This window comes from Lonchura striata, chromosome 3 (assembly GCF_050655825.1).
Source record: "Lonchura striata isolate lonStrDom1 chromosome 3, ASM5065582v1, whole genome shotgun sequence".
NCBI classification, from domain to species: domain Eukaryota; kingdom Metazoa; phylum Chordata; class Aves; order Passeriformes; family Estrildidae; genus Lonchura; species Lonchura striata.
Genome location: NC_140705.1, coordinates 92,254,377 through 92,281,856, shown reverse-complemented (window position 1 = coordinate 92,281,856; position 27,480 = coordinate 92,254,377). Strand labels below are relative to the sequence as shown.

The 27,480-nt window shown below is 45.0% G+C and overlaps 2 protein-coding genes across 3 annotated transcripts in view; one reads left to right on the top strand and one right to left on the bottom strand.

Annotated features, from left to right (window-relative positions):
* Positions 1–505: 505 nt before the first annotated feature.
* On the bottom strand, positions 506–15,711 carry LOC146768013 (uncharacterized). Its single transcript, XM_085576225.1, has 3 exons — positions 15,691–15,711; positions 12,019–13,207; positions 506–9,836 (listed from the first exon to the last, which is right to left on the bottom strand). Exons 1-3 carry the CDS (start codon positions 15,709–15,711, stop codon positions 9,817–9,819), a joined length of 1,230 nt encoding a protein of 409 aa, XP_085432351.1. The 3' UTR covers positions 506–9,816.
* Positions 12,224–27,480, top strand: part of SYNDIG1 (synapse differentiation inducing 1) — a 58,475-nt gene continuing 43,218 nt past the window's right edge. For both annotated transcript variants that reach the window (XR_013339657.2, XM_021540260.4), the window contains exons 1-2: positions 12,224–12,363; positions 21,790–22,355. Coding sequence is in view for 1 of the 2 variants with exons in the window: in XM_021540260.4 (XP_021395935.1) it covers positions 21,876–22,355 (480 nt within the window). In the remaining variant the exon portion in view is untranslated. The remainder of the gene's footprint in view (positions 12,364–21,789; positions 22,356–27,480) is intronic.

Sequence of the window (27,480 nt, the reverse complement as noted above, 5' to 3'; positions counted from 1 at the left end):
AGCTGAGATGCTGGCCCATGCTGCTGGCTGTAGTGGTTGGTCCTTCACTTACTGAATGGACTGTGAAAAACTGCAGTAAAATACACTGTTTTCCCTCCAAAAAGAAGCTTTTCCCATCTCACACATCAAAGCTGCTGTTTTGCAACTCAGCCATGTTTGCTGTGCCATCCTTTCTCTTTTCTGAGACTCCTCAGAGGCTCGTTCTGAAAATCTGGCAAGACAACAACTGATCTCACCAGGGTGGCATAGTTTGCCTCTCTCCTTCTGTGTTATTGTAGATAATTAGGCAAAACTTAAAACAATGAGGTTGTGTGGTATTGACAAGGGATCTTTGAAGGTTTTTTCCTCTACCTGGCCTTTTTTTTCCAACTGAACATAATTTTGAGTGCAAACAGGTTTGAAACACTCCTCATCCCATGTGAAGGTGATTTTAAAGATTCCTGCAGCATCAGGTCTGTGCAATCCTTTTTCTAGTTTGAAAACAAAACCAGTGAGAGACTCCAAGTCAGAAACACAATTTATTAGGAAAAGGGAAAAAAACCCAAACAAACAAAATACATACAATAATACAAAAGAAAATACACTGACAGAGTCAGAATACAACCTGACACCCTGTTGGTCAGCGTGTTGATAGCAGTCCAAATTGGAATGGCTGCAGTCCTCCTGGAGTGGCAGATGTGCTTCTATCAGAACAGTGATCCTGTGGAAGGGTGTAATCTTCCTCTAAAGAGCCAGTAGAAAAACCCAGTTGTTCCTCTGGGAATCCAGTGGAAAGGCTGAGTCTGGTGTCCCAAAAACTCAGATTCTATCCAGTTAGGAGCATCTCACAATGGGATGCTGTAACTTTTATCAGCCATGCAGTGACATTCAATAGGCCATTAACAGCAGATGTCTCCTCAGGGGGAGGACTGGTTTGTGGGAGAGATGAAGAAAACTGGCCAGTGAACAGCAGATAACTGCCACACCTCTAACAGACGGCAAATAGAATGCATCTTAATTTGCAATCTAGGACAAATCCCAAGAGGACTCTGCAATGCGTTTTCTTACCCAGTCCTAGTGGATGGAGTACCTGCCACTTGAAAAGCAAGCAAGCACCAGCTCCCTGAAGTGGGGAAACACCCAAGAAGACATTGAGAGGCCACAAACACAAGTATGGAGACACAGATGTCCCTTGCTCGAGCCACCCTCGTGGGGAAAAGATGGCAGCTCTGAAAAATGCCAATCACTTGGTTTTTAAAATTTTAAAAGTTTAATAATAATAGAATGGTTGTAAAAATAGTAACACAATTAGAGTAATAAAAATTTAGAGTTAGGACAATTACAAGACAATAAAAAGCAAAGACTTACGGACATCTGGATGTTCTCGGGCACTTAAGCCACAACAAGTATGCCTTGTGAACAAAGGAATAACCTTAAAAGCAATAGCCTGTTGCATATTCATATATCTCATACATGATGCATAAATTCCTTGCAAATTAAGAATTTCTCTGGTTTTTGTCAACTCCTTCCCCTTAATCCTGGTGGTTCCATAAAGATGGAGAGAAGGTAGAAGAATGTTTGCCTTTTCCAATAAGGAGGCAGTAACTCTTTGTCCTGTTGCTGTTATCTCTGTGTGAAGAGTTTCTTGATTATCTTATCCTTTGCTTGAGCTAGTAAAAAAATTCTGCATCACAGAGTTTCTATTTTAACATTATGTTGTAACCTAAGACTATATTTAACATACTACTTAAGAGAATTAACACAGCATAACTTTCTAACATTACACATATAATATTCATTTTAATATTTGTGAAAAGCCAATCCTAAAATATGCATTTTTCACAGCAGCTGAGCAGTTGAGACTTGGCCACTGCTCACCACAGTGTCTCACTGCTGGGGACAGTGACACTGCTGTCCCACCCACCATGGGCCCTGGGAGTGGAGGGCAGAGCTGGCAGTGTGAGCCAAGCAGTGCTGCAGCTCCAGGTTTAAATGCAGGCTCTTCAGCTGTTCCCAGCACACGAGGGATTTACCAGCCCCAGCGCCGCGTTAGGAACAAACATGTCCAGTCTTATGTAACCGGTCCTGAGGGGGCTGCCAAGTAAGCACAGCTTAAAATCTATCAGGCAACAGCGTGAACTGCTCAGTGCTTGGCTGAGGGTTTCCACTGGCCCCTGCTCAGCATCCGTGCTGGGACAGACACAGGACCTGTGGGAAGGGCGAGGGAGACAAAGCAACTGCTCTGGCGCAGCCTCCCATACTTGGCCAGGGCTGTCCCAGCTCCACAGAACAACTGGGCTCTCAGCCTCAGCTTCCACTCAACTTCACCCAGCAGTGAGGACAAACTGCTGAGATTCTGGTTACAGAGCTCTAGTTGCTGCTTCTCTGAGGCACTGCATTTCTTGCTGGGCCCAAATCTGGGGTCAGCTGGAAACTACAGCTCTCAGTGTCCCAGTGGAAATCATCTCCCAGCCTGGAGTGGGTTGGTGCCAGGATCCGACAGTCTGGTCAGGGGCCACATTAATTCCTGGAGTGATGCCTTTACCTCTGATGTCCATGGGCAGCATCTCAGCTGGACCTGAGGCTCCTTTGAAGCCTCTCCACATCAAGCCTGTGCTGTCACTGAGGTGATTTTTATTCTCCCTTAGGAAATAAAAAGCTCTGAAGAAACCTGCCCTAAAAGAAGAGATATTCTGATTAGGTATAAGGATGAAATTTTTGATGGTGAAATTGTTGAACCACTGGAACAGGTTGCTCAGAGAGGTGATAAGTGCCCTATCCCTGAAAACTTTGAAGGTCAGGTTGGAAGGGGCTCTGAGCAACCTGGTCTAGTGGAAGATGTCTCTGCTTACTGCAGGGGGTTGGACGAGATGGCCTTTATGGGTCCCTTCAGAGACAGATATTCTGTGATTCTGTGAGTCTTTAAAATTCTGACTTCAACCAAGAGCTGGAAATACTGAAACATACAGTTGAAAATTAACTTACTTCCGTCACTGAAGTTTGCTTTGACACTGAAATGCCAGAGAACCAGCTGGGTTAAGATGAAAATGGACACAAGTCTTCTACAATGACTACATTTGGAGAAAAAACGATGCTCAAGGGTCATTGTGGAGCAAACTGCAGACCCCCAAGTCCAAGGGAATTAGAGAAATTCATGATCCTTCAATGGGAGAAGTATTGTGTCCTACCCAGGACAGGAGTGTTAGGAATGATTTTAGGGGAATACTCCAGGTGATACTTGAGACAATTGGAAAATCTGTGTTTGAAAAAGCCAAGGCATAACATTGTCTAGCAGCAAAGCAGTGGCAGGAGGAGAAAAGCCAAGGCACACACTCCATCAAAGCACCTCAGCAGTCTTTAAATTTGCTTTGCAGCAAACATTTTCCTTGAAGGTTCAGATTTCAGGGATCAAAGTCAACAATCTCCTCAAGATTTTTCCAAGATGCTTGAATACTTTCTGATCCCACTTAACTGGCCCTAAAAATGAGACATTACAGTTTCAGTGCAGCCCAGAGAATGATTCCAGTGAAACTCCTTAGCTTTGTCCACAAAAATATGAAGCAATGATAATGATGTGTTCAGACAGAGAAGAAAGATGGACCAAACATAAACCCTTACTAAACCACCTGAAGTCACAGCCTCTGCAGCCTGCATGCAAGTCTTCTGGCGCATGAAAAACTGAGATTATAGGCACACTTCCATTTTTGTTAAGTGTAAAGCCAACTGTTCATATGTTTTATACTTTTGAAAGAGTAGAGTTAGGATAGGGTCATGGGCCATAGGATCCTTAGGGTGTTACCTAATGAATATCAGTCAAATCACATCAGCCATGCCAATTCACCCCAGCCGAAGCTGTTTTACACAAAATGCAGATGTCTCCTTCCTTGCCTTCTCTGGAGGCATGTTGTAGCTGGACATTCCAATAGTTGGAGGTGACAAAGCTTTGACTGACCACCTCTGAGGTTAAACTGTGCTGGACATGGCAATTCAGGTCTGGCAGCTCTGCCTTGTCAACTGTCTTGAGCAGCCTGGACTGATTTCTGCTCAGCAACATTTGCTTAAGTTTTGATGGTCACTCTTGGTGATCAGTAGACAATTCCCCAGTGGGACCCTGACATCTATTTCCCTGGAGAAAATGAAAATTTTGGACTGAAAAAAGGAGGGAAAAGCCACTTTTTTCAATATTGTTATCATTCATTAATTATGAAGCAGTGGCTGTTGTAAATCCCAAAGTCTTAGATTGTCTCTGCCTCCATTGTAAATATTACACAGAAATGTAAGAAAGAGGAGGGCTCCTGTCCCAGTGATTCCAGTAATTTATAGAACAGGTAGATTACAAGAGGTGGCTGAAGCTGGCAGACTCATTGCTTGCAGGTAAGAGGCATTTAAAATGGAGACAAGTTATTGTGAAAGAGAGAATCTGTACTAATCAAGCAAAGAAAAATTTCCAAGACACCCATAAAAACTGGTGTAACATAGTGATATTTTGGCAGTAGTAAAAGAAAGAACAAGAAAAAGATTGGCAGTGATCTAGCACCAAAAATACAGATACTTGGACTTCAAAAGTATTGGGATATTCATTGAAAGTGTCTTTAACTGGTTAGCCCCCTGTGGAATGTGGAAAGAGCTGTGAAATATGGAGAGGTTCTTAATCAGAAATTGTGATATTTCTTCCAAAAAGATGGCCCAAAACAAAACATGCCCTTAAACACTGCAGTTTTCCATAAATGAAAAAATGAGGAGTTGCAACACCTAAACATTGTGGAGAAAGGTTAAATTTTCATTTTGGAAGATGCCAAGTTCTCAATGAGAACAAACACCTGCTGGAAAGAAAGAGAGAACAAAACCACAAAACACCCCAAAACCTCAAAGAATTTATGCTGAAAAGCAATTTTAATGGAAAATTTCAGGGCCAGATGGTGCCTGAAAAACTCAGCCTTGACTACAGAAGAGTGTAAAACTCTATCTTAGAAATAATAATAATAATAATAATAAAAAAAAATAATAAAAAAAAAGCAAGTCCAAAGAAGTTCATCTGGAAGAAGTGGTTGTTGAACATGTACACATTTTGTGCAACTATACAATAAGATGACGCATGTCTGGTACCTCTGGCAGTTTGGGATGCCACAGGAGGTTAAGAATTTGGGTCAGACTGAAGGAATGACTCCAAATGTATCCAGAAAGGCAGGCAGAAAGCAAGAGGGCTTGAAAGGGGAGGGCAGGGTGATGAATTCTAAATCAGCTTTTTTCCTACCCACATAACACAGCATTTCTGCCATAAGAGATCTGTGAGTATTTCTGGTAGGTTTGGGTATAAAACGAATAGGATACATGGTGTGCCAATTTGGAAGAAACCACTAGCATGTTATTAAATATTTAACCTTCCAAATTTAATTTGTTAAATCCGCTGGGAGCTGTTTCCAGATTGTTTGCAGTGTGCTCTGGGAGCGGTTCCAGGTGAGCAGTGACTTTATCCCTGCTTGCTCACCCTCACTCTGGGGCAGAAGGGACAACATGGAGTGGTGAGTTCTTTTTCAGCTCTCCTTTTGTAGAATAAATGGCTCTGTTTCCCAACTGGTTGTAAAACCAAGTGGCTGCAGTGTAGCTGTTCTGATTTACACCAGCTGAAGGCCTGGCCTCCAGTTCGGAGGGAATGGACTGCCAGTTTAATTACTTCATCCCTGGTATGGTATTAATAATCTGGGAATAAATTTTATGATGCTAAGTAACAGCAACACTGAAGATTTTGTCACATGCCTGACAATTAATGTATGGTGCATGGTATTTCTGCTCCCCCCGCGTTCCATTTTAAATGATGCTCCTTGTGATTTGAATTTCAAAGAGTACTTCTCCTAGTATTTGTCGTTATTGATGGTGACTACTCTGAGGAGCAGCTCAGTGCTGCTTTGTTGGCTCATCAGTTTTGATTCCATGCCCAGATGCTAAGGACAGAAGCATGCAATTAATTTGGAAGCACAACCCTTGACTGATTTCAGTTGGGAGATTTTTCTTGAACACCAGAGCCCTGACATATCCCTGTCCACCTTTAATATTGTCTCTAGATGGAAAATGTCTTCCTTTTCCACTACAGATCTCTTTCCTGAGAAGACATCCCAAAATTCTGCTATATATGCAAACATATATTGTAATATACAAAGAGACCACCAGAGAACCACAAACTACAGGTGATCCCTTTGTTGTAAGGAAAAAAAGATCTGAATTTTTCGACACTGATGAGTAAGGTGAAAAGGAAAAGGAGTTTGGGATCCAGACCTCTTCCCATGAACAGGAAGGACAAGAGACAAAAAGCTGCCTTCTAGTCAAGACCATGCTTTAAAAAAAAAAAAAAAAAGAAATTATCTCCCTAGAATGATAAGGGTCTTTGAGGCTCCAGACTTCCTGAGGAACTTTCCTGTACTCATCCCAACTGATGCCCTGGTGCTCTGAGCCTGGAAGTTCTGGCTAGGGTAGGACATGAGGAGCATTCTTGCCTCAAAACATCTCCATAGTCAGAGCAGGGAGCTAAGGCACTAGGAACACAAGCTCCTAGGCTTTCTCCATCACTCAGGACATGCAGAGAATCTCCAGAATACCTCTAGGGTATTTGTTAGGACATTTGCTTTGGAAAAAACCTGTCCTCTCTCTTAAGAAGTTACTCCATGTGAAAAAAAACCCGCATTCATCATATCTAAAAGACAGGTAAGCACAGGGAAATTAATAATAAAAATAAATTTATGTTCCCCTCTGCAATTCAATCAGTTAATTCAATGAGCCTTCCTGGCAGATAGGTATTTTTCAGGATGATGGAGAATTTGGAACCCGTCATGTCCTTTGTTCACAGCTGCTGTTGAGGCTTCTAAGTATGGGGCTTCACCTACACTGTGTAGGCTGCAGGCAGCAAGAAAATATCCTGGCATTCTCCTTAAATCATAATTGCCACACTGGGAATCACCCTCAGAAGACTCAGCTCAGCATCCTTCTGCTTCCAGCTGCTACATCAGGGTGTTGCTAATCCCACAGATGACTTGTGCTGAGTCCCTCAGATGATCCAGGGCTCCTCCACATGCCCAATAATCTTTCTTTAAGGAGGGGAACCAACTCAATGTGACAATCTGAAATCCATTTAATTTAACTTTACCCATCAGCAATTAATTTAACCCATCCGCATGCCCAGATATAAATCCAGGTTTGAGATCCCCTGTGTGACTAGATGCCTCCAACTCCTTTTACTGTCCTGGCTACAAAAAGTATCTGATTTTTGGGGAAAGTACTGTCTCTTACCAAGTTTATACACAGGTTCCTACATACTGGGTGCCTGAGCAATTCATAATGGGTCAAATTTCATGGCACTCAGCTCCAAAAAAGTGTCTGATTTCAACAAAGCAGTTTCACTGTGGATGAAAAGGCATTAAATGTGAGATGCTAGATAACTCAAAGATCCTTAATCACATCCAAGAGGAACTTTATAATCTCAGATATTTTGTTGACTCATTTCAATGTCTAATCTAAATATTTCACCAGCGGCTTGTTCCTTCCTTTATAAAAAAGTCACAAGGTGGCCTTGGCACGTTTTCTGTCTGACAGATGGCCACATCTCAATTAGCACTAACCTGTGCCTTTCCTCTCTACCTCCAAAGGCCAGTGCAAGGCAACACAAAAATGACACAGTTCCCTCTCCCTTGGAGGTGCCCATACTGGTCAAAAAGCATCTTTTGGACAGGAAAGCATTGGTGCCAGATCTTGCTGTAAGGCTTCCTGGAAGAATCCCAAGAAGTTCAAACACGAGCACTGTATGCAGTGAGGCAAGGCACAGATGGCAAAAGAAAAGCAGTGCAGTTTTTTTTCTGAGCCTCTGTGTCTCTCAGCTCCTGGACATATGAGAAACTGGGCTGCTTTGGCTGAATTCAAGCAACTTGTCTAAAGCAAAGGAGACACAGACAACCCTTCCTAGAGACTGGGATATATAAAAGATTAGTGCTGTCCCACTTTTCCTAACAGGTCCCTCCAAATTAATTTAGCACCCGATGCAAAGACCTCCTTCATCCTCCTGGCAGATGATATCTAGCTGCCACTTCTGGTTTAATTAGGCAGACAGTGATTGTGTTTAGATTTTTCCTCTGTTGCAAGTAAGTATGCATATTCAGTTTATAAAGAGTTCAAAGCAATGAAACATTTGATCTTGAGCTAAGCTACATCATTCACTCAGCCAAAAAATTGTATCTTTTGCTTGTCGATTTGCTGTGAATACAGAGTACGTATAAAACGTGCTCAGCTTGGCTTAATCCAAACTCTCATTTTTATTCTGGTTTCAGAACTACCAGCAAACAAATCAACATGAACCTCGGCACCCACACAGCTCAGCCATTCCAGCTAACCAATTTTTATTTCTCAGAAAGTTAAAAGCACTCCTGGCTACGCCTTTGGGGTTGGATCCAATTACATGGAAAGATTCTTTTTGCCTTTGGCAAGAAGAAATTACAGATTTTGGGCTACTTCCTGATTGCTCTGTTCCATCACTCTGAATTATAATCAAGCTACATATGGTTCAGACCAAACTAATAATTCTGGTGCCAGGATTTTTGACTGACAGAACCCATGAGACAAAAGCCCTGCACAACTTGGAGCACAGTATCCTGGGGCCTAGTTGTACCCTCTGAGGGATGAGCAATTCTTTGGGTATTGTAGACCTGAAGGTTATTATTTTTATTCTGGTTCATTACCACTGTAAATTCCAGCTCTCAGCCATTCTCCAAAACCTTCACCTTTTTATCCCCTCAATCTCCTTCTGCTAGCTGTGCACTACAGGAAGATTTAGCAGGAGTACAGTGAAAGATTTAAGCCGAGTTCTTCTGCTAGAAGGAAGTTTCTCTGTGGTGATCCCGAAAATCTAGGCTCTAGTCTTGTCCTGAGAAGAGGCAGGAGGAGCAGCACCTGGTGTGTCCTCTGTCCTTCCCTCTCCAGTGATAGGTGGTGCTGCTGCTCTTCCTACAGACCACCAAGCACTCGCCAGGCACTGCCTCTCCACCTTCTTACCGCGATGTGCCGAGCGTGCATCACACCCAGATTCTGGCTTTGGACAGCTGAGGAGCACAGCGTAACGTGACACTCCCACGAGCATTTAGCACATCAGTGGATGCACCAGTTAATGATTTTGCTGAAATCCTGGAATGTTGGCCACCACGGAGCTGTTCCTGCAGCACTGGATGTGTGGCTCCCAGACCAGGACTCTCTCCTGCTCTCACGCTGTGCTGCTTCCCGCGTGGTTTGGTGCTGAGGCTTTCAGAGCAGCTGTGTCTCCAAGGGCTCTCCCAGACTGTGGTGCAGAGCACCCAGGGGAGCAAAGATCAGGACTGTGTGACTCCCCAGCCAGGTGCTGTTCCTTAGGCTGCTTCCACTGAAGGCAGTGGCCAATTGTTGGGTCAGCACTAGCCCTTTAACAGCCCTGCTCACAGTGACTCGTGGTGAAATGATTTCCCTGAAGCTATAATGATATATGCCTGCAAAGTCTCATCCCTTCCTTGACTCCTATAAACCTCCATTCTGTAAGAAAAGCTGTTTGTATGTATCTGGTCATTTCTGCTTCCAGGTGGCATATTTTTTGACATCCTGCCTTGATGGCTCCCAGTCCCTAGCTCCTCACAGACAGAAACTGAAGGACCATGAAGGCTCACAAGCCATCATGGGCTGCCCTGCTCCAACAGCCATCAGAGCCAGGGAGATGGACTTTCTTCCTCCCCATCTTTGCCCCTTTCAGATATCCCTTTATGTTGATCCCTGTCAGCGCAGCACTTTGTGCTTCTGTCTGCACAGGAACTTTCCTGCTGAGGTCCATCTCCATCAGCTGTGGAGGAAAGCACCTTTAGAAACAAAAATAAAGGGTTAGTTACCGCTGCTAGACACGAGACCCCCAGTTTCTTGTCACAAGAAGCTGTGAAATGTGCTGGCACAATGCATTAAGGATGCATTGCACAACCTGGAATTGAGGAGGACTCTCAGTGACGCTGCTGCACCTGAAAAGAAACCACGAAATCACAAACGAGCCTGCTGCAGTTCACCTGCCCCACCACAAGGCCTTTTCTGTTACTATTTGAAGAACTTTCTCCAAAAATCTGCAGGGCACCAGTGAGCTGCAAATATCAAAACCAAACCAAGCACAGCCATCAGCTTTCAAGCAAAAAGAACAGGACAATTTATGGCAAATGTAGTGCAATAGGAAAGTGGCATAATTAACTTCAGTTAATTATGAGTTAATTATTGGTAAATTCTTTGATGGTTTGGGTCAAGAGAAGGGGACTAAAAAAAAGGGAGAAGTATGCCCTGGTTTGTAGCAATGGTTGCAACTCCTGTCATTGTTGGATTGGGATTGCTCCTCTACTTAGATTTTCTTAGTTCTGCTGCAGAATTCAAGTAAAACAAATGAAACCAGATTTCCTCATGGATACAAAGTCTCATGATCATCCTAGACTGAAGGAAATACGTGCTTAGTTTGGTTCAGGAAGACTGGCAAACATAGAAGAACAGTGTTAGAGGAAATTATTACTTCCCTGATGTCACTGAATCTCACTTTGAAAACATTATGGAAAAAACCCCAACATATTCTGGAAGTATCAGAAGAAAACAAACATCCTGGAAGCAAGAAAATTCGACTTGATGATCCAGAAATCTCTTCCTCAGTCCATTCTGCATAAATGAGTTTTTTTCCTTAAAAAAAAAAAAATCCCTACAAACCTGTTTGGATTTCTCCCTATTTCAAAAACACATTTGGTCATTAAAAAAATGTATTTCATCAGGAGTTCACCATCCATTCAAACCAGCTGGTATCTCCAATCAATAGCAGTGATGACTGATGAATTTGCACTGTAGGAGCTGAAATACCTTTGGCTGCAAACCAATCCCCCTTAAAGTTATGTCCCTGTACAAGCAGGATGGAAAAGCCTGAAACTGTTACTTGGTAAAGGCATAATGATGGTGATTTAGAGACTTCTATTCACAAGAAAGTAAAGGTGAAAAACACTCTGGAGAATCAGGGTGATCATAATTTGGGGCTATTTCTTTCTGCTGGATATGTATGAATTGTCTCCCAGTGCCTATTACATTATGGAAGAAACTGTTTTCTCTGAGATACAAAACCTCCCTGCAGTCTGGATCAACTCAGGAATGAACAAGGGACCAGATATTTAGAAGGAGAGAAAAATCGTCCATGAATACCACTAGGATATACTAAACACAATGTGAGTTTGGAACACCAATAAAATTTTGTTGAAGAGCAGAAAACAGGGCTGGAGAAAAGCCCGAAGGTGGGCTGAAGTTAGTTAACGTGTGTTTTCATTCTTGAACTTTCTCCTTCATCAAAGATTTGGCATGCCTTCTTTTGGGACTGTGAATAACAAATGATAAGCAGGCAGTGAGAGGCAAAGGCTGTAACCCGGAGAGGTGGAGGCAGTAAAAATGCACCAGGGCTTTACATCCTCGTGTCCCTGTCCCTGTAGGCGCAAAGGGAAGCAGTGATCTAAATAGAACATGTGATTTCCCAACAGCATTTTGAGCTGTGGATGTCGAAGTATCTAGAAAGAAGTGGTGGCAGAGAAGCTTTTAGGCAAATGACTTGGCGAGCAGGCCTGTTGGGAATGAAAAGAGGAATGAATGAGTACGGCTCGCCCCTGTTACGCAGAATTGTTAGGAAACAGGGAACACCCCTCAATGCCGTGGGCTGCAGCACATTGCGCTCGTCATTACGCTGAAAAATAAACCACAAACATTGAAAGTTCTCCAGACGTGCTGGAGCTTCCCTATGGTTTGGGGTGCTGTCCCGGGGTGCTGGCAGTGCCCTGGCGGCTGGGAGCAGTGCTGGAGTCCCTCGCAGCAGGGCAAGCTGTGGGCGCAGCCGGGCTGGAGCGGGGGCGCGGTGCCCGCCAAGGTTCGCTGCGCTCCGGTGTGCGGGGGCAGAGGAGACCTGGCTGGGAAGAAGGCCTGGAGAGGAGGAGGACGATGAAGAGGAGGAGAGGGGGCTCAGAGAGGGGAGGGTTTTGCCATACTCACCCGGGGCGGGGGTTACACACCGAGGGATGGGAGGCTGTTCCTGCTGCGCTGCAGAAGGAAAGTTGGCCGCGCTGCCGCGCAGGGCTTGTTCTCCTGCCTCTCTCCCTCCGCCTGCCTCTCTCTCCCTCCCTCCCTCCTCCTTTTCCTCCTCCTCCTCCCGAGCCCACAGTGCCGCCGAGGCGGTGCAGGCGGCGCAGCCCCTTCTCCGCTGGCGCTGAGCAGCCCCGGGCCCGGTCCCCGCCGCCGCCCCCGCCGCGGGGATGCTGCCGGGCGGAGCGCCGGGGCGCTGAGCCGCCCTCGGGCCGCGCAGCGGGAGCACCGCGCCGCGGGTCACCTTGCAGGGAGGTGAGTGACCCCCAGCCCACCCTGTCCGACCCCCTCCGGGCAGCGATGCACCAAATGCCCGCTCCGCCGCATCTTCCGGAGCATCCTCCGGAGCGCGGAGCGGAGGCGGGGGCACCTCGGCTCCCGCAGCCGCCGCGGCGGAGGGACCCCGGGGGGAGCGCAGGGAAGCGCGGGGGGAGCGGGGCTGCCCGCAGAGGTGCTTTCCCAATGCCCTGCGGAGAGCACAAATTACCGTGCCCGGTCTTGCCCGGTGGGGTCTGGGGGAGAAGAGGCTTTTCCAGTGCGCGGCAGATGGGGAACACTGGAAGGGAAAGTGCGCGCGGGTTTCTCCTTTTCCCTTTCCCTCCACTTCCCCGTGAGGAATCCCATCTAGCGCACTGTGGCAGACCAGCTTTCTCTCCCAGCTCCCGTCCGCTCTGCCAGCCCAGGGAAGGGGAAGAGGGGTTGTGCAGGGGGCTGCGGGGGCAGAGCCCGAGCCGGGGGCAGGCAGCGGGATGCTGAGCTCCTGGCAGCCGCAGCTGCCCGTTCCCCTCGTTATCCTGCTCCGGAGAGCCACCGGACTGAATTTCTTTTCCTTCCCATCCTCTAGTTTGAGAGCAGCGACAGCTAAGTTGGGGAAAGGGATGGCTGAGGCAAAGAGGCGGCAGTGGTCCCTGCTATCGGTGGCAGGGGGATGACATTGGGGAAGTCCCCTGTACTTGCCACGTCCTTCTGGATGGGGTATTCGGGTATCACTAAAGCATCCCGCAAGGGACCAGTTCTTCAGTAGGAAGAGGCTGGCAATGCACTGAGACCTTTCTGGAACTGACACTCCAGGAGCACAATCCTTCCTGGAACAGGATTGCTAGCACTCCCCAGTCAGGAGTGTGCTGCAGGGGAGAGGCAAAAGGATCTGTTTGGGACCGGCCGTGATGGTGGGGTATAACCCCCCCTGGATAGAATTTGGAGCAGGAGTGGCAGGAGTTGCTCCAGAGAGCAATCTGTTGAACTGTGCCTTCAATACCACTGGAGGGAAGCTGTAGCCTCTGATAGAAAAAAAAAAAAAATCATCTAAACTTTTCAGATAGATTAAATATTCAAATTACAATTAATTAGATATTAATCTGGTGTAAACAGAACATTAGCAACAATTAAAAGAGGCTTTGATGGTCTTAAACTGAAGATGATGCATTAACTGGCACATTGAGGGGGATATTTGTGTATTCTAAAAAGCAATCAGAACAGAGAATACACTTTCTTACATTAATGTATTTAAATGACTTAGTTTTAATTCTAGTTAATTAACTGTCATCTTTAAAGTAGCTGCAAGTAGATGGTCTGTATTAATTTCAAATTACCTTGCTCCTAAGACAAAGACTGATTTTACAGCACAAGGTTACATTTTATTGGCAGTTTTGGTAACTACAGATCATGTCAGGGTCTGTGTAGGATAAACTCATTTGTAGGAATTAAATGAAGTCTCCTCTCATTAGTTGGGCAAGCAGATATCTCACACCACTGGTGCCACACACTCTGGAATAAATCTCACACGCAGAGGAGGGCTCTTCCTTATACAAATGCAGATGTAATGCAGTACTGGTGTACACAGGCACCACCACAACACGTTTAACTTAAGGAAGGATGCTCTCAGGATTTAAAATGCTTTTGCTTCTGAGGACAGTATTAGAGAAAATGTGCAACATGTTTGGATAAGGTTTTTTTTTTCTTTCTTTCTCTCTACAACAGATTCATATCTGCAGACAGCTGTAAAATGCTTCCAAGTAGAGTTATTTGATACTGTCCATGTGGCTATTAATGTTGCGGATTACATATGTGGTTGCTAAGAATCCAAATTTTGTCATCTTCACTTTGGAGACTCGAATTTTTGCAGGTTATAGTTTTTATGGTGCAATTGGGGGAAAAAATGGAAAATAACTGCAGAGGTGCACACAGGAGAAAAATACTCTGCGTGTTCACTGGCTTTGCTTTGACAAACATGAATAGTGGCTGTGTGTAAGTGTCCGAGTACACATCCTCCAGCTGTCATGTCAGTTTTTTCTGAATGCCCTTTTTCTGGCAAAAAAGCTAGAAACTACTTTGAGTAATAGGTCGCTGCAAAATGTTCCTCTTCAGATGTAGATCCCTGTGACCCTGAGGATTCACATGGAGCTGGTCTAACCTGTAGCACCTAAAAATCAAAAGATTCTGTGATTTCAGTTTGGTGCTGTAAAATCAGAAGAGTGACAAACTGGTTGTTTTCACTGCACAAGCAAAGACTGCATTTTGAAGCAGTGGTGCAGTGCATGAGTGGTGTGAGTCCATGCATGCCTTTAGCAGTGCCAATTTTATACCTGGCATCCCTATGAATGTGTATCTATATGTGTGTCTATAAAACCTGAATGTGCAAAGTTCCCTCATTTACTAATAACTCTCCAAATCCCTGCTGCATTTCTGTCCTTACACTTTGAGGCTTCACCGAGGCATGAGAAGAATGAACTGACCGTTCACACCAAGTTGGCATAATTCTGGCTGAATTTTGATGGGGGTTTTGTGCTCTGATTGACTGCTCAGATACCTTAAAAATCCCCAGGGAGAACAAAGAACTCTAAAATGGTATTTGCTAAAGGACAGAATCATAAAATGGTTTGGGTTGCAAGGGATATTAAGGTTGTTTAGTTCCAAACCCCCTGCCATGGACAGGGATACATTCCACTAGCCCAGGTTGCTCAAGGCCCATTCAACTGGAAAACTTCCAGGGATGGGGCATAATCAAATAGTTCAGCTTCTAGAGAAAGGACCTAGGAAAGGCATCTAGCCTGGTGTCAGGTCCTGCAGGACAGCTCTGCTCAGTGTGCTGCTTCAGGACATCTCCCACAGCAGCTGCCCTTACATGCAATGACTTATCCAGTCCTCTCCCAGCGGGTGGGGTCCCTGTGTCACCCACCCAGCTTCCAGCTCCTGTCCTTGTGCTCTTTGCAGCAGAACAACCTCCCATCTTTCAGCTGCATGTGGCTCACAAAATCTTGAAGGCAAGGTTGTGATGGGGATATGCTGCCAGCCCAAAGCCTGTGCCTGCCATACCGAAGTCCCTGAGGTCCTATACCCCTTTACCCCTTCTCCTACCAGAGAACAGAGAAGACAGGACTTTTCTTCGTTCAGACAATGCTCCAACTCTAATAGGCATCAGCATTACTCATTTCCATTTTTGTTTCTGCAGGGAGGGGTGAGTGTAGGGTTAAGAAAGGTCTGTAAAGGTCAGACTATGCCCCACTGATGCTCCTGCTTCATTTTCCCTTGCCTGCCCTATCTGCCTCCAGCTACCACTCTCGTCATGGCAAAATCACTTACTCTGTGAGGCTTTTGTCCCATGGTATAGTCCTGGCTCTGCAATTTTTCTGTCTTATGGAGCACAGCTGATTTTATGGCCCCAGAAGCGTCTGTTTACTCTAATCATTCTTGCCCAGAAGAACTGACTCGAGTAATTTTACAGTGTTTTTCTAGCAAAGTGACTTACAGACCTGGGGCACTTTTCTTGGGACAAGAGGTACAGAAACTTCCATTTTGCACCAAGTCTGCACCACCACACTGTCTTCCTGTTCTGTCAGCTCTTTATTTTCCATCTGTGCTTCAGGAATACCTCAAGCCTGGAGCACAGCACTGGGGGTTTACATGCAGAGCGAGTGTGAGGCAGAGTCTTGTCCTGCTTTGCTTCCTCCATGCAGTGTGGGAAAGCAAGTGCAGCCTGATGAGCAGGGTGTGTGCAGGAACTGGGCTCTCTGGGGCTTGGCTGCCCATCCGGAATGAGACTGGAGCAAGTGAGTGGGGCCAGTCCTGGATCCACATTTGGGTGTTCCTGTCTGTGTCACAAGCATAGTTAAAACAGGGATTTTAAGTCCAAGGGGACGCACAGGATTCAGGCAGCAGACAGACCAAGAGGGCCAGGGGATGCTGTGATGTTGGTATTCGTGGGAGAGACTTCCAGCTTCTCTTTTGGAAAGTAAGAGTTCCTCCTCATGGCTCAATCTCCCCAGTTTGAAATGGGGAGTTTGAATATGATACTCCTGCTCTGCAGTACTGGGGAGCCTCTTGAAAACACAGCAGGAAAAACTCAGTCAGATTTTCTGACTACTTTCACTCTGCAGAGTAATTGCCAGAAGTGGTACAGGTGTCAAGGCATTTTTACACTGGTGCCTTCCACAACAGCCAGGATTATTTACACCAGAGCAAGATGTTCTTAGTCAGGCCAGTTATTTATTATCTGGAAAGTGCAGTGAATGAAAAAAGTTTTGAGTTCAGACTGAACCTCACTAACAATTAAGGCTGAAAATTTTGAGTAGTGAAGGAGAATTGCTAGAAAAGTCTGAATGTGTTTTTTTTTGTTTTTTTTTTATTGGAGGCAACTTGAGGCATAGTGAATTAAAAGCCAGCTCATTCAATTAAAAATAAATAAATGAAACATTGAATTTCATTTTAGCTCAGGCAAAATACCTCCATCTGCTCAAAAGGAAACACTTTATTGCAGGAAAAACATTATTATATATTAGGTTAACGGAAGGCAATTCCTCCTTTCTTTCCCACTCCATTCTTTAATTCAGATACTGAATTAAACAATCAATTATTCAGGCCGATATGCAGATGGTAATTGTTTTAACATACATCTCTGCACAGGCAATCAAGAGACCTGGATTTTATTTCCAGCTCTGTCTTGACATGACCTTGGGCATTTCACCATTGTCCAAGTTCCTTGTTTTTAGCAGGACAGATCACATCTAACAGCAGATTTGCTGCATATGGGTAGTACTAAAATAGCATGGAGGTCTTTTTAATTCCACTGTTAGCAATGAAACATTTAGCTATCACTAATGCATGCATTCCTAATTTTCCCAGTGTGAGTTAGTTGCACTGCCTTACGAAACTCCCTGTAGTTTACTTAATAGAGTAAAAGGAATTCCAGCTGCTGAAATACAGCATTCCCTTGAAACAAAACCTACTTTAATAAGCCCAGCTAAATCAAAGAAGAAAAATACAAGTGGGAAAGAGGTTTTTTCCTTCATTTTGTTAAATATTTCACTTTGTAATCAGCACTCCAGATCCATACATTGCCTGTGATTTCTCTCATGCATAAGGCCTGTATTTGTTGTTGCAGTTTCTATTTGTCTGGAATGCCTCAAACCATGCTGAAGCCTATTGCATTGTGCTTTAGAAACTCCCTCTTACCTGACAGCTCATGCCAGGAATTCTGCAACTTAGGTGGGGTTTGACTGCTCTTCAAGAGAGCTTTCTCCCCTCTGCTTCTGGCAGAGGGGAAACCAGCTTCAAACCCAGAACATTTTGTTGAATCTGATAATCCTGGGGCTGAATCATCTTCTGCTGGTGGCACAAAAGGTCACTATTTTCAATTCTTGCCATTCTGGTGATACAAAATGACTGAGGGATTTGGGAGCAGTACATTTGGGTAGCCTGGGAAAGAGGTGGGAATCTGTAAGGATCAGAGGGATTCAAATCATGGGATAATCAAGTTGAAGGAATCTCAGGAGGTCTGCAATTCTATTTCATGCTCAGAGAGGTCAACTCTGGGATCACACCAGGATCCTCAGAGCTTCATTCAGTTAGGACTTCAAAACCTGCAAGGATGGAGATTGCAAATCCTCATTGAGCAGCTTGTTCCTGTGCTTGACTGTCTTAATGGGGAAAAGACTTCCACTGAAATCCAGAACCCCCATGCAGAAATACACGAGTTTTTGATGCTTTTTTTCCTGGCTGATAACCTGCCAAATCTGCAGGGAATGGCAGAGGGTACAGCCTCAGGATTTGACAGCAGATGGGAACTCTGCCTTCAGCCCCACTTGCCTTCTTCTTCCAGTTTTCTTGCCAATAAACCAGTCTGCTGGGCAGGTGATGCTTGGTCTATGTGGATGAATGTCCTTCTGGTCTGCTGTGAGGAGGTGGCTGGGCTTTTTAGTCATAGCCCAATGTTACAACTCTATGGCTTGTTCAGAATGCAGGGGTTTGTATTTGGAATTTCCCAACTGCTTATTCAACACAGGACATTGGGTGCCTGGCAAGGGTCTCCAGAAGGCTGAAGAGCCCTTAAGCTGTGCAAAGTCCCGTGGAGAGAGGAGAAAAACAGCATCCTACCAGGTCCTGGGAGAGCAAAGGGGGTTTGGGACAGTGGGCAGTAACAGAGCTGGCTTCTGCTCCTTATCTGCTGGAGCCTGGGGCAGCATTTAGCTGTTCTCTTCTTGCCCTCCCTGCAGCTGGCATTTCTCTGTCTCACACCCTCTGCTTAATTAGTTTGTCAGGCACTGTCGTCGTAGCAGGAGGCTGCAGAACACCCAGCAGAGCTTGGCTCTTGGTGCAGCTCTCCATTGTAGCTGGGCTCTGCTGTAGCACAAGTGATAGCTTAATAAACCACAGCATTGCAGACTAAAGATCTTGGCACTGCCTGCAGCTTCTTATTAAAATAAGAAAGGAGGAGGGGAGAATCCAAGAAATTGAAAAAGAGTGAAGGGTAAAATAATTAATAGACTCACTTTTTATAGTAGACTGGGGTAAAAATGTCTAACCCCCAAGGTAAACAGTAGATTGAAAGTTGATATATTGATTATATATCTATCTGTTAATAACTTGAACTTGGCTTTTCCTTCTGGTTCCAGTCTCAAGTATGAAAATGCAGAATTATTTCTGGTTGGCCTCAGTGCCAGTGAGTGATTTGTGGGACAATTAAAACCATGCAAAGACAGAAGAAATCTGAATCCAGCCAATTAAAATTAACTCTGCATCTTGGAGCAGACTGAAAAGCTTTCTTATTTCAAGAGCTCTGATGAATTTCATTTTCCTGTCAACATCATTCTGAAACCTCACTGTGGTCATAGGTAATGAGAGCTTTTTTCTGCTTTGAATGTTGGCTTCCTGCAGAGAAGGCACCCTCCAGTTTCCTCAGGTGGTCTGTCAGACATTATCTGCTCTGGCACTGCCATCCAGGGGTTGCAAGAAACCTGGAAACTGGGGCAATCTTAATTTTAGGACGTGCCTGTGAGCCTGGCCCAGTCCATGAAAGGCCCTAGTGAAAGTGGAGTGGCTGGATCCATGCCCAAGGGGTTCCTGCAGGCAGGACAAAGGCTCTCAGCCACTGCAGAAGCACAGGTACCTTTTGCCCATAAGCATCACTCTAAGTGACCACCTCCATCTCCAACCTGGGGGATCCCATTTCAGGAGTAATACTAACAGCATTATTTCTTCCTTTTTTTTTTTTTTTTTTTTTCCCCTCTTAATATATTATCCTGAAAAGACCCAAGTCCCATCAGCCTCTTCCCATTAAGCAATACTCTTGCAGGGCCAAGAACATTGGGTCAGGCTCTGGTAAGGCAGGCAGCCAGCTACAGATTAAAAAGCACCTGGGGTCAAAGCATTTACCCTGATTGCATGCTGCCATCCACGTCTCCCTGCCGACCTTCCCTGAGGCATGCTGCCTGCCCTGCTGTGTGGGACTCCAGGGAGGATGTCCTGAGCCATGGACTACCCTGTTATCAGAGGAGCTCTGTGAGGGAAGCATGCTCCCTGTCTTGTCCTTGCCTCATTTTGGATGTTTTTTCCCAGTTTTTCCCGTTACCAAGGGGAAAGTGTCACTCAGAATCTGCAATATTGGTTTACAAGACTGGTTTAAATGCACAGAAGGCAAGGACCTGCCATATAGATGTCTCAATCCATGATAGGACTGAACAACAATGCAGCTCCAAGGCATGCCGTAAAACTGCCCTAAAATGGCATTTTCCTGAGTGCTACTTAAGCCAGACTTTGCTGAAATGATGTGACCACAGGCAGGTGCAAGGCCTGACCCAAGTTTTCTAGCCATTGATGCAGTGACGAAGTGTTGACCTCTTCATACATTTCTCTAGGAGGACATTTGCTTGATTTCTGAATCTTTCTCTAATTTCTGCTACATCTGTGGCATATTCCTCCTGACCCTTTCATTTTGCTTGACAGGTGGCAGGGATAAGAATGTTTGCAAGACGGTTTACAGTTTTTGGGTAAAGTCCAAAAACCCAAAAACTTCAGCGGGATTGATGGTTGATGGTACACATCAGGGAGCCTCTTACATTTTCCAAGCCAGCTCAGGAGAAACTGAGCAAAGTCTGAGAATTTACTCTTTAGTTGATGAGTATTTATCATCTTCTGCCTGTGGGGATGTACTTTCATATAATTTCTTTGGGGGAGGTGGGGGCAGGGAGGTTTGTGGTCAAGCAGCTGGAGGCCCAGTAGGATGCTTCTGCTACCTGGATTGCACATGTAACTTCTATGGGATCACACCACGGTGGATTTTCTCTTCTGTAGCTTTCCTGCTGGTTCACTTAAGAGAAGCACTGAACTACTTGACAACACAATAAAATGGGGCTTCTGTGTGTTAAACCAAGTGCTGTGAATGTAAACATGTTGGCACTCTGGGTCAAGCTCTCATGTATGTTTAACAAGTTTCTTGCTTAATTGGTAGTGTTAGAACAGCTCTTAGAAGTGGTTTAAATACCTTTTGCATCCAAAAGAGAGACTGAAGGTATTTGGAGTCTGGAGTTAAGAGGAAATAATACTGGGCTTTTGGTAGACATTGCTCTGTTAGAGGTTGTCTGACATAAAAGGGAAATAGAGAGAAAGCATTGAGTAAAAAAATTACATATGTTTATATGTTTGTGTATTTCATTCTTGGTTTCCTCCAGATGGCACAATGGGGACAGGTAATCCTACATTAATAACTTGGTCTTAGAGGATCTAATATGAAGAACTTTGAAGCCAGTAGCATGTCTATAATTTTTATGCTCATGCCCAGAAACAAACCCCTGAATTTACAGTTCCTGTGGCCAATACTTAAGTATTTCAAATGGCATTTTCCTTTGAAAATGCCTGAGGAAAATGAGCAGCCTGGTGAGAAAGTGTTTGAGCTGGAAAAAATGGGTTTTCAAAGGATAGTAAAGCACATGCGAAAGGCAAAGGGTGGCTGCAGGCACTGACAGGTGAACACAGCACCTGCCCATCTTTTGCAATTTCAGATTTCTGAGAACTAAAAATGGTTCTTTTAGGAGATTTTTTGTTGTTGTTTTGATATTTTTTGTTTTTTTTTCCCATCTCTTATAGAAAATGTTTAAAGGAAAGGGATGCTTCTCCCAGGATGACAGCTGTGTACCTGTGGGAGGCTGGAGCAGGCACCAAAGTGCTTCTTTGATGGGGTCCATCACTATCAAGACATCTCACCTCATCTGCTTCTCTGTGTCCCATGGATGTGGGGCAGGTGTTCTTTGCCTCCCTGAGTGGGGCTATAATAGGAGAACTAAATCAGGGTGTGCACATATACAGGGCTCTGTTTTCTATTGAGTCTTTATGGAAGGCAAGCTAACTTGCGTCCCTCAATTCATTGTCTTTGTCCTCACCTTCGGTTCTGTTCCCTCTCTTCATCAGGAAAATGGGAGCCACTCACCCAGTGTGAGCTCTAAGGCACAGCAAAATAAGGGCCACCAGTCCCGCTGCCTCGGACACCTCCCAGCATGGATGGCTTGGTTGAGCAGAACAGCGTGCTGATGCACAGTAAGATCACTGAGGCTGGGAAAAGGAATGGTTTAATTAACACAAGGAACTTAGTGGCAGAGAGCCGAGATGGTCTGGTCTCTGTGTACCCCACCCCTCAGTACCAGAGCCACAGAGCGGGCAGCCTGTCCTCTCCGAGACGCCCGGAGAATGGCAGGAGTGACCCCGTGCAGCAGCTCCTGGACCCCAGCATGTTGCAGCAGACAGTGGAGTCTCACTACAGGCCCAACATCATCCTCTACTCCGAGAACGTGCTGCGCTCGTGGGGCGAGAGCCTGGGCTCGGAGTGCTGTGAGACCACCTTCATTGAGGAGCGCTCGCCCACCAAAGACAGCCTGGAGTACCCCGACAGCAAATTCATCGACCTCTCTGCGGATGACATCAAGATCCACACCCTCTCCTATGAGGTGGAGGAAGAGGAGGATTTCCAGGAACTAGAGGTCAGATGTCACTTGGGATAAGTGGGGAAGGCTGGGAGGAGGAGGGCATGTTTGAAATTAAGTGTATAACCCCCTAGAGCTGAACCGCAGGGTATCAGCTGCTTTTTGGGTCAGCTGTTTCACTTTCTCCTCCAACTAGGACAATGAATGATTGCTCATCTTTATTTGTTGGGTAAGGTCCCAGATCTGTGGATACCGATGGCAAAATTCCCACTGGCCCTAATGGAGATCAGCATTTCCCTTCTGCCTCTGAAGCGGCTGGTCAGAAACAGAAGATCCGTGTGCTTAAATGCTGTGTAAGGCTGGGGCTGGGAGCATCTGTCTATCTGCATGGAGCCCATCTTACTCAGCAGGCCAGCATAATCTCTTGCCTTCACCTGACTTGAGCAGAATGTTTTGAATTATTGCCTCAGACACAACATGTTTCTGTCTCAGAATGAATGCAGAAACAGAAGTCTTTGGGTTTCAAGCTGCAGTGAATCCATGTCTCTGAAATAAATTATATTTTTCCGATGGAGCTAAACACTTTTTAGACCCAAATAGAACATTTTCTTCTGGAGTCCTGTGCTTCATTGATTGCTCACTGTAAAGTAACAGGGACTGTGTGTACAAAGACTATGGAAACAACTTCATTCTTTCTTAAATGATATAAATATATTTTTTTTATTTTAACCAGAGGCACAAGTCTGGCAGGGATTTGTATTTGCCAGCATTTGTGAGAATGGGGGGTGAACATAATGCTGATCTGAAAACTTCTTCCACCATTGGTCAGGGACTTCTAACCTAGCAAAGACCTTCTGGCAGTCTAGAGCAAAGCGATGCCTTCAAGCTGAGATAGGGACACTGGTCATGTTTCTCTATTGCTGTAATTTTCAGTTAGGACTGAGATCTGACAAGCCTTAAAATTTATATTTTCACCTCCTGTAATACCAGTGTCTCACCCTGTGATCAGCACAGGGGAAATCCAGCAAGAGCCTGACTTCCCTTTTATTCTCTTTTCTCTCTGTATTGATAAGGTGGGAAGAGGGAAGTGTTTTTCCCAGTGCGTGCCATTAATGCAGTATTCAATGCCTCCACAGGGAGACAGAAAGCTTCTCTCTGAAGCATGTGTGAGTATTAGCTCAAATCACACCCTTCCACAGAATTTCAGAATTGACTGTGGGAAGTATAATTTTCTAAATCAAAACAAAATTCCTGGTTGCTCTCTTTTTGCCCCAGTTTCTCTCATGCAGTGGTGACATAAGTGACTGCAGCACACATGGTGTTATTGACACATCTGGCCTGACATTCAGGCAGCAAAAAAAAAAAAAAATCTCCCTATCGTCAGTTCAAGTCAAGAAGACGTTCTTGAGTCAACTTTTGGAGAATGAGATAAAAAAAGGCTGGGAAAATGATCAGCATAAGGAAAAAACCTCTTCAAAGTGGTACTGGAGGAACTTGATCAGCTTTTCACAGAGAACATTTGTGTCTTAGAAACCAGCTGTAGAACTTAATCCTCCCCTGATCTTAAGGGGAGAAATGAGGCCGTAAATTTTGGTAACATGCTCTGAGAGTGTGTGCATCCTTTTCCCTGACTCCTTCTTCTTTCTGAACTGTTTCTGTGGAAACGTGGCAGCTCTTGAATGGGTGTAGAGCACGTAGAATCTTAGAGTCCCTGTCTCATTTGACCCTTTGGGGTGACACTGTGCTAACACAGGTGCATGGACAACCATCTTGGCCTACGTGCACAAAGTGCTTAGGATAAGAAGACGTTCACAAAGTACACACCACCCATGGATTGTTCTCTCCATCAAAATTTCTCCTCTGCTAGGAACAGGGGAGAAGGCCAGGCATGGTTTGGATAAGGACCTGGTTAGCTGGAAACACTTGCTTTGCTAGAAGCCTCTGCTTTGAGACCAGGGTCTGTCTCCATTGCTGTGTTCCCTGACCAACCCTGTGCAGCACTGAAATTTTCACACTCTTGCATGAACTTTTCCATGATCCCAAAGGATCAACCTGCTGAGTGGCTGTTTGCAGCAAGAAGTAGCTCAGCGTGGCAAGTAGCTTCAATTCCAGGAAGGTCGAAATTCTGCAGATGCAGCTGGTCATGCAGGAGAGATGAATTTGATAGCACCAGACCAGAATAAAACATGTCTGCTGTGCTGTGCTCTTCTGGTTCACAGAGGCTGGTGGACAGAGGCTGTGTCTGTGTGGCCAGATGTATGAGAGCCTCCTGGGCTTGGCTAGAGCACAGCTTCATTAGAGACCTAACTTCATATGTGGAGACGCTGGGAATGGAAGAGCACTATTTAAGGACAAGCAGTCACTGAGTAAGATGATGAACCATGCCAGGTTGCTAGCTACACAAAAACAGCACCTGAATCACACAGCACAAGAATGTCACACTAGAAAGAATTTTTTCCCTGCCAGTCACTGACAAGAAGAAAATGCTTTTTTAGGTTATTAATAGATGGGATGGGAAAGAGTGAGTACCATGACTGGGAGCAGAAGTTAGAGGAAGAGGGTGACACAACAGAGGAACAAATTTTGCTTCCCCACTGTGAGAGTCCTGAAAGGTTTGAGTCTGCCACTGAGGGTGGCACAGGACATTGCTGTGTATCTTGTCATGTTGTCTGTCAAGCCACAACTCATCAAGGCAAGGAAGATGCAGAGTGTCAGAGCAGACCAAGGTTCATGTCTGCTTTGGCACTTATATCTGGGAGAAAACTCTATGAGCTAGCCCCTTTTTGGAAACACTGTCAAAGAGGGCAGCTTTGTGCAGAAGAGCTCCTTTCTCTTGAAAACTGAGGGCTGCCTCCTGTTCTCCACGTCAGTGCAAGGCAAGGGGAGTCCCAGCTTGAGCATCCCTGTAAAATGCCTTCTGGAAGACACACCAGCCATAGGGTTGTGAGTCATTGCTCTTTCCCCATGTCTCCCTGGCACTGCATTATACCAGAATGCCTGCCTAGTGTTTTTCTGGATGGATATTTAATTTCTTAGAAATGCCAAAAAATCAATCTTCTCCTTTGTAGTGTCCCCCCACCTCAATGCAATGCTCTCAGGAGCTACACATGGAGAAAATAATTTTATTGCAGGTCAGACTGCTTCTGATGTGATTGCCTTTTTGAAAAGAGTTGGTCTCTTGATAACTGGAAAAATTGCTGTTCTCTGGCAGGTTTTTCCAGAACCTTTCTCTACTTTGCAGTAGAGAAAGGTTCTGGAAAAAACACAGCCATTTTGATAAATTTGGTTTTAGTTTGAAGAATTGACCAAGTCAAGCTGTAGGTTTGCTTCTCTGTTAGCTGTCAGCCTCCTCAGGATGGGTCTATCCAGCTCAGCATGTCTTGGACAAGTTGCTGGGAAGGAGACACCTTCTTGACTTCCCAAGCCTGGGGACTCTGAAGAACATGGGATGTGCAACAGAGGAGCAGGAGACATCCTGATCATGGGTTGTACCCTGCAGCAATGTTTAACCAACTTATTTGTAGGGATTTTTTAGTAGCAGTGCTTCTCAAGTCCTGGTGGAGTGTTGTTCAGCCTGCCTAAGAAAATCATAATTGTCTGGAGGGAAAAACATCTCAGAAACAGCTCTCATTAGCATATAGAGCCCCACTTTGCTCCAGCAATTACCAGGCATGAAAACAGAAGGCTGCACATTCTGTCAGGATTTAAACTTCTCTCTTCCATGCCCATCCCTGAAATCAAATGATTCCCTATTTAGGTATCTCTGGAAAATTTATAAATATCTTATGAGTTTTTTACACCACAACTAATAGACAGACAACTTGTCAAATGTGGCAGCAGTGAAATATGAAATGAGTTACAAGATGAAATACCCTCCTGTTAGAGTTCATGTACCATCTTTTATCCAAAAATAGCATTTGTCATATTATACTCCTGCTAATTTCCCTCCTAGCCACTAGGTAGATTGCTTATTTAGAGAAACCCAAGCTATTTGTGGCAGCAAATTAAATTATTCATATACGTCGCATAAAAGAATACCTTGGAGCTGTCTCTTAAAACCCTCTTACTTTTTCCCAGCACCCAGCAATGTCTGAAACAATCTCTAAAAGCAAAACAAATAGAATATTCTGGGAGTGAAAGAAGAAAAGAAATGTAGTGCTTTCAAGGTATACATTTCTTCTTTTTTTTCCACTAGAAGTTGCTGGGTTCTGTGGTGAAAACTCATCCTTTGGACCTAAGCATGAAATTGTAGAGATGGACTTTGGATCCTGTTCCATCCAATCACTCTTCTCAACATTCCCAAGCACCTCCTGGCACATTTTTTCTGCAATATGAAGAGAAGATCCTGAGGAAATTTATGCCCATCGAGCCCCATGAAATCACACATGCTTTCTGTCAGTGCTTCCAGCCTGTGTTCCTGCACTGGACTTTGTCCTCAGCCTCCCCTGGCTGTAGGTATCCAGAAAGCATGTTTGAACACCCCCTGGGGGCTGTGTATGGCAGAGTTCCCTTTTCAGAGAGCTCTGCAACATGGGTAACAGGGTCTTGGAGCCTGTTTTTACTGATGGATTCACTGGCTGTCACAGCTCTCCTCTGAATTAGGTGTACAGTATTTTTCCTGTTCTGCACCTGAGCAATGGAGGAAAAGAGCACCATAAATACCTTGCCCAAGCTCAACTAGATCTGTGTTGAGAATATGGGAATGTAATTTTCAGTGGTTTTGTCCCATGGCATATGCTCAGAAGAGCACAGGTGTGCTGTCAGAGGCCCAGGCATGAGCTCCTAAGAGGTGTGGCACTCAGGTATGCAGGCATGACACTGAGTCATCCTATGCATAGGACACACTTTATATCTCTGAGTTCCTTCAAAGGCACATTGTTAACAGATTACAAGAGTGAATACATTTTGCATTTGACTTATTTTTCTCCTTAGAAGGAGAAACCACTCAAGTCTAGAGATACTGAGCCCTGCCAAGGGATATTAACCTCTATTAGCCAGCTTCAGATGAAGGAACCATGGCTGGGAAGTCACCTTCAGCAGTGTCCAAGTGCCCTCATATGAATCTTGTTAATCGTAGCAATTCCCTTTCTCATCATCACTTCCCTGAGTTTTCAGGCTGAAGCTCTGCAGTGATGTCTCTGGGATGCAGCCTGTGAGTGGCAGGAGCCCTGGATGAGCTGCC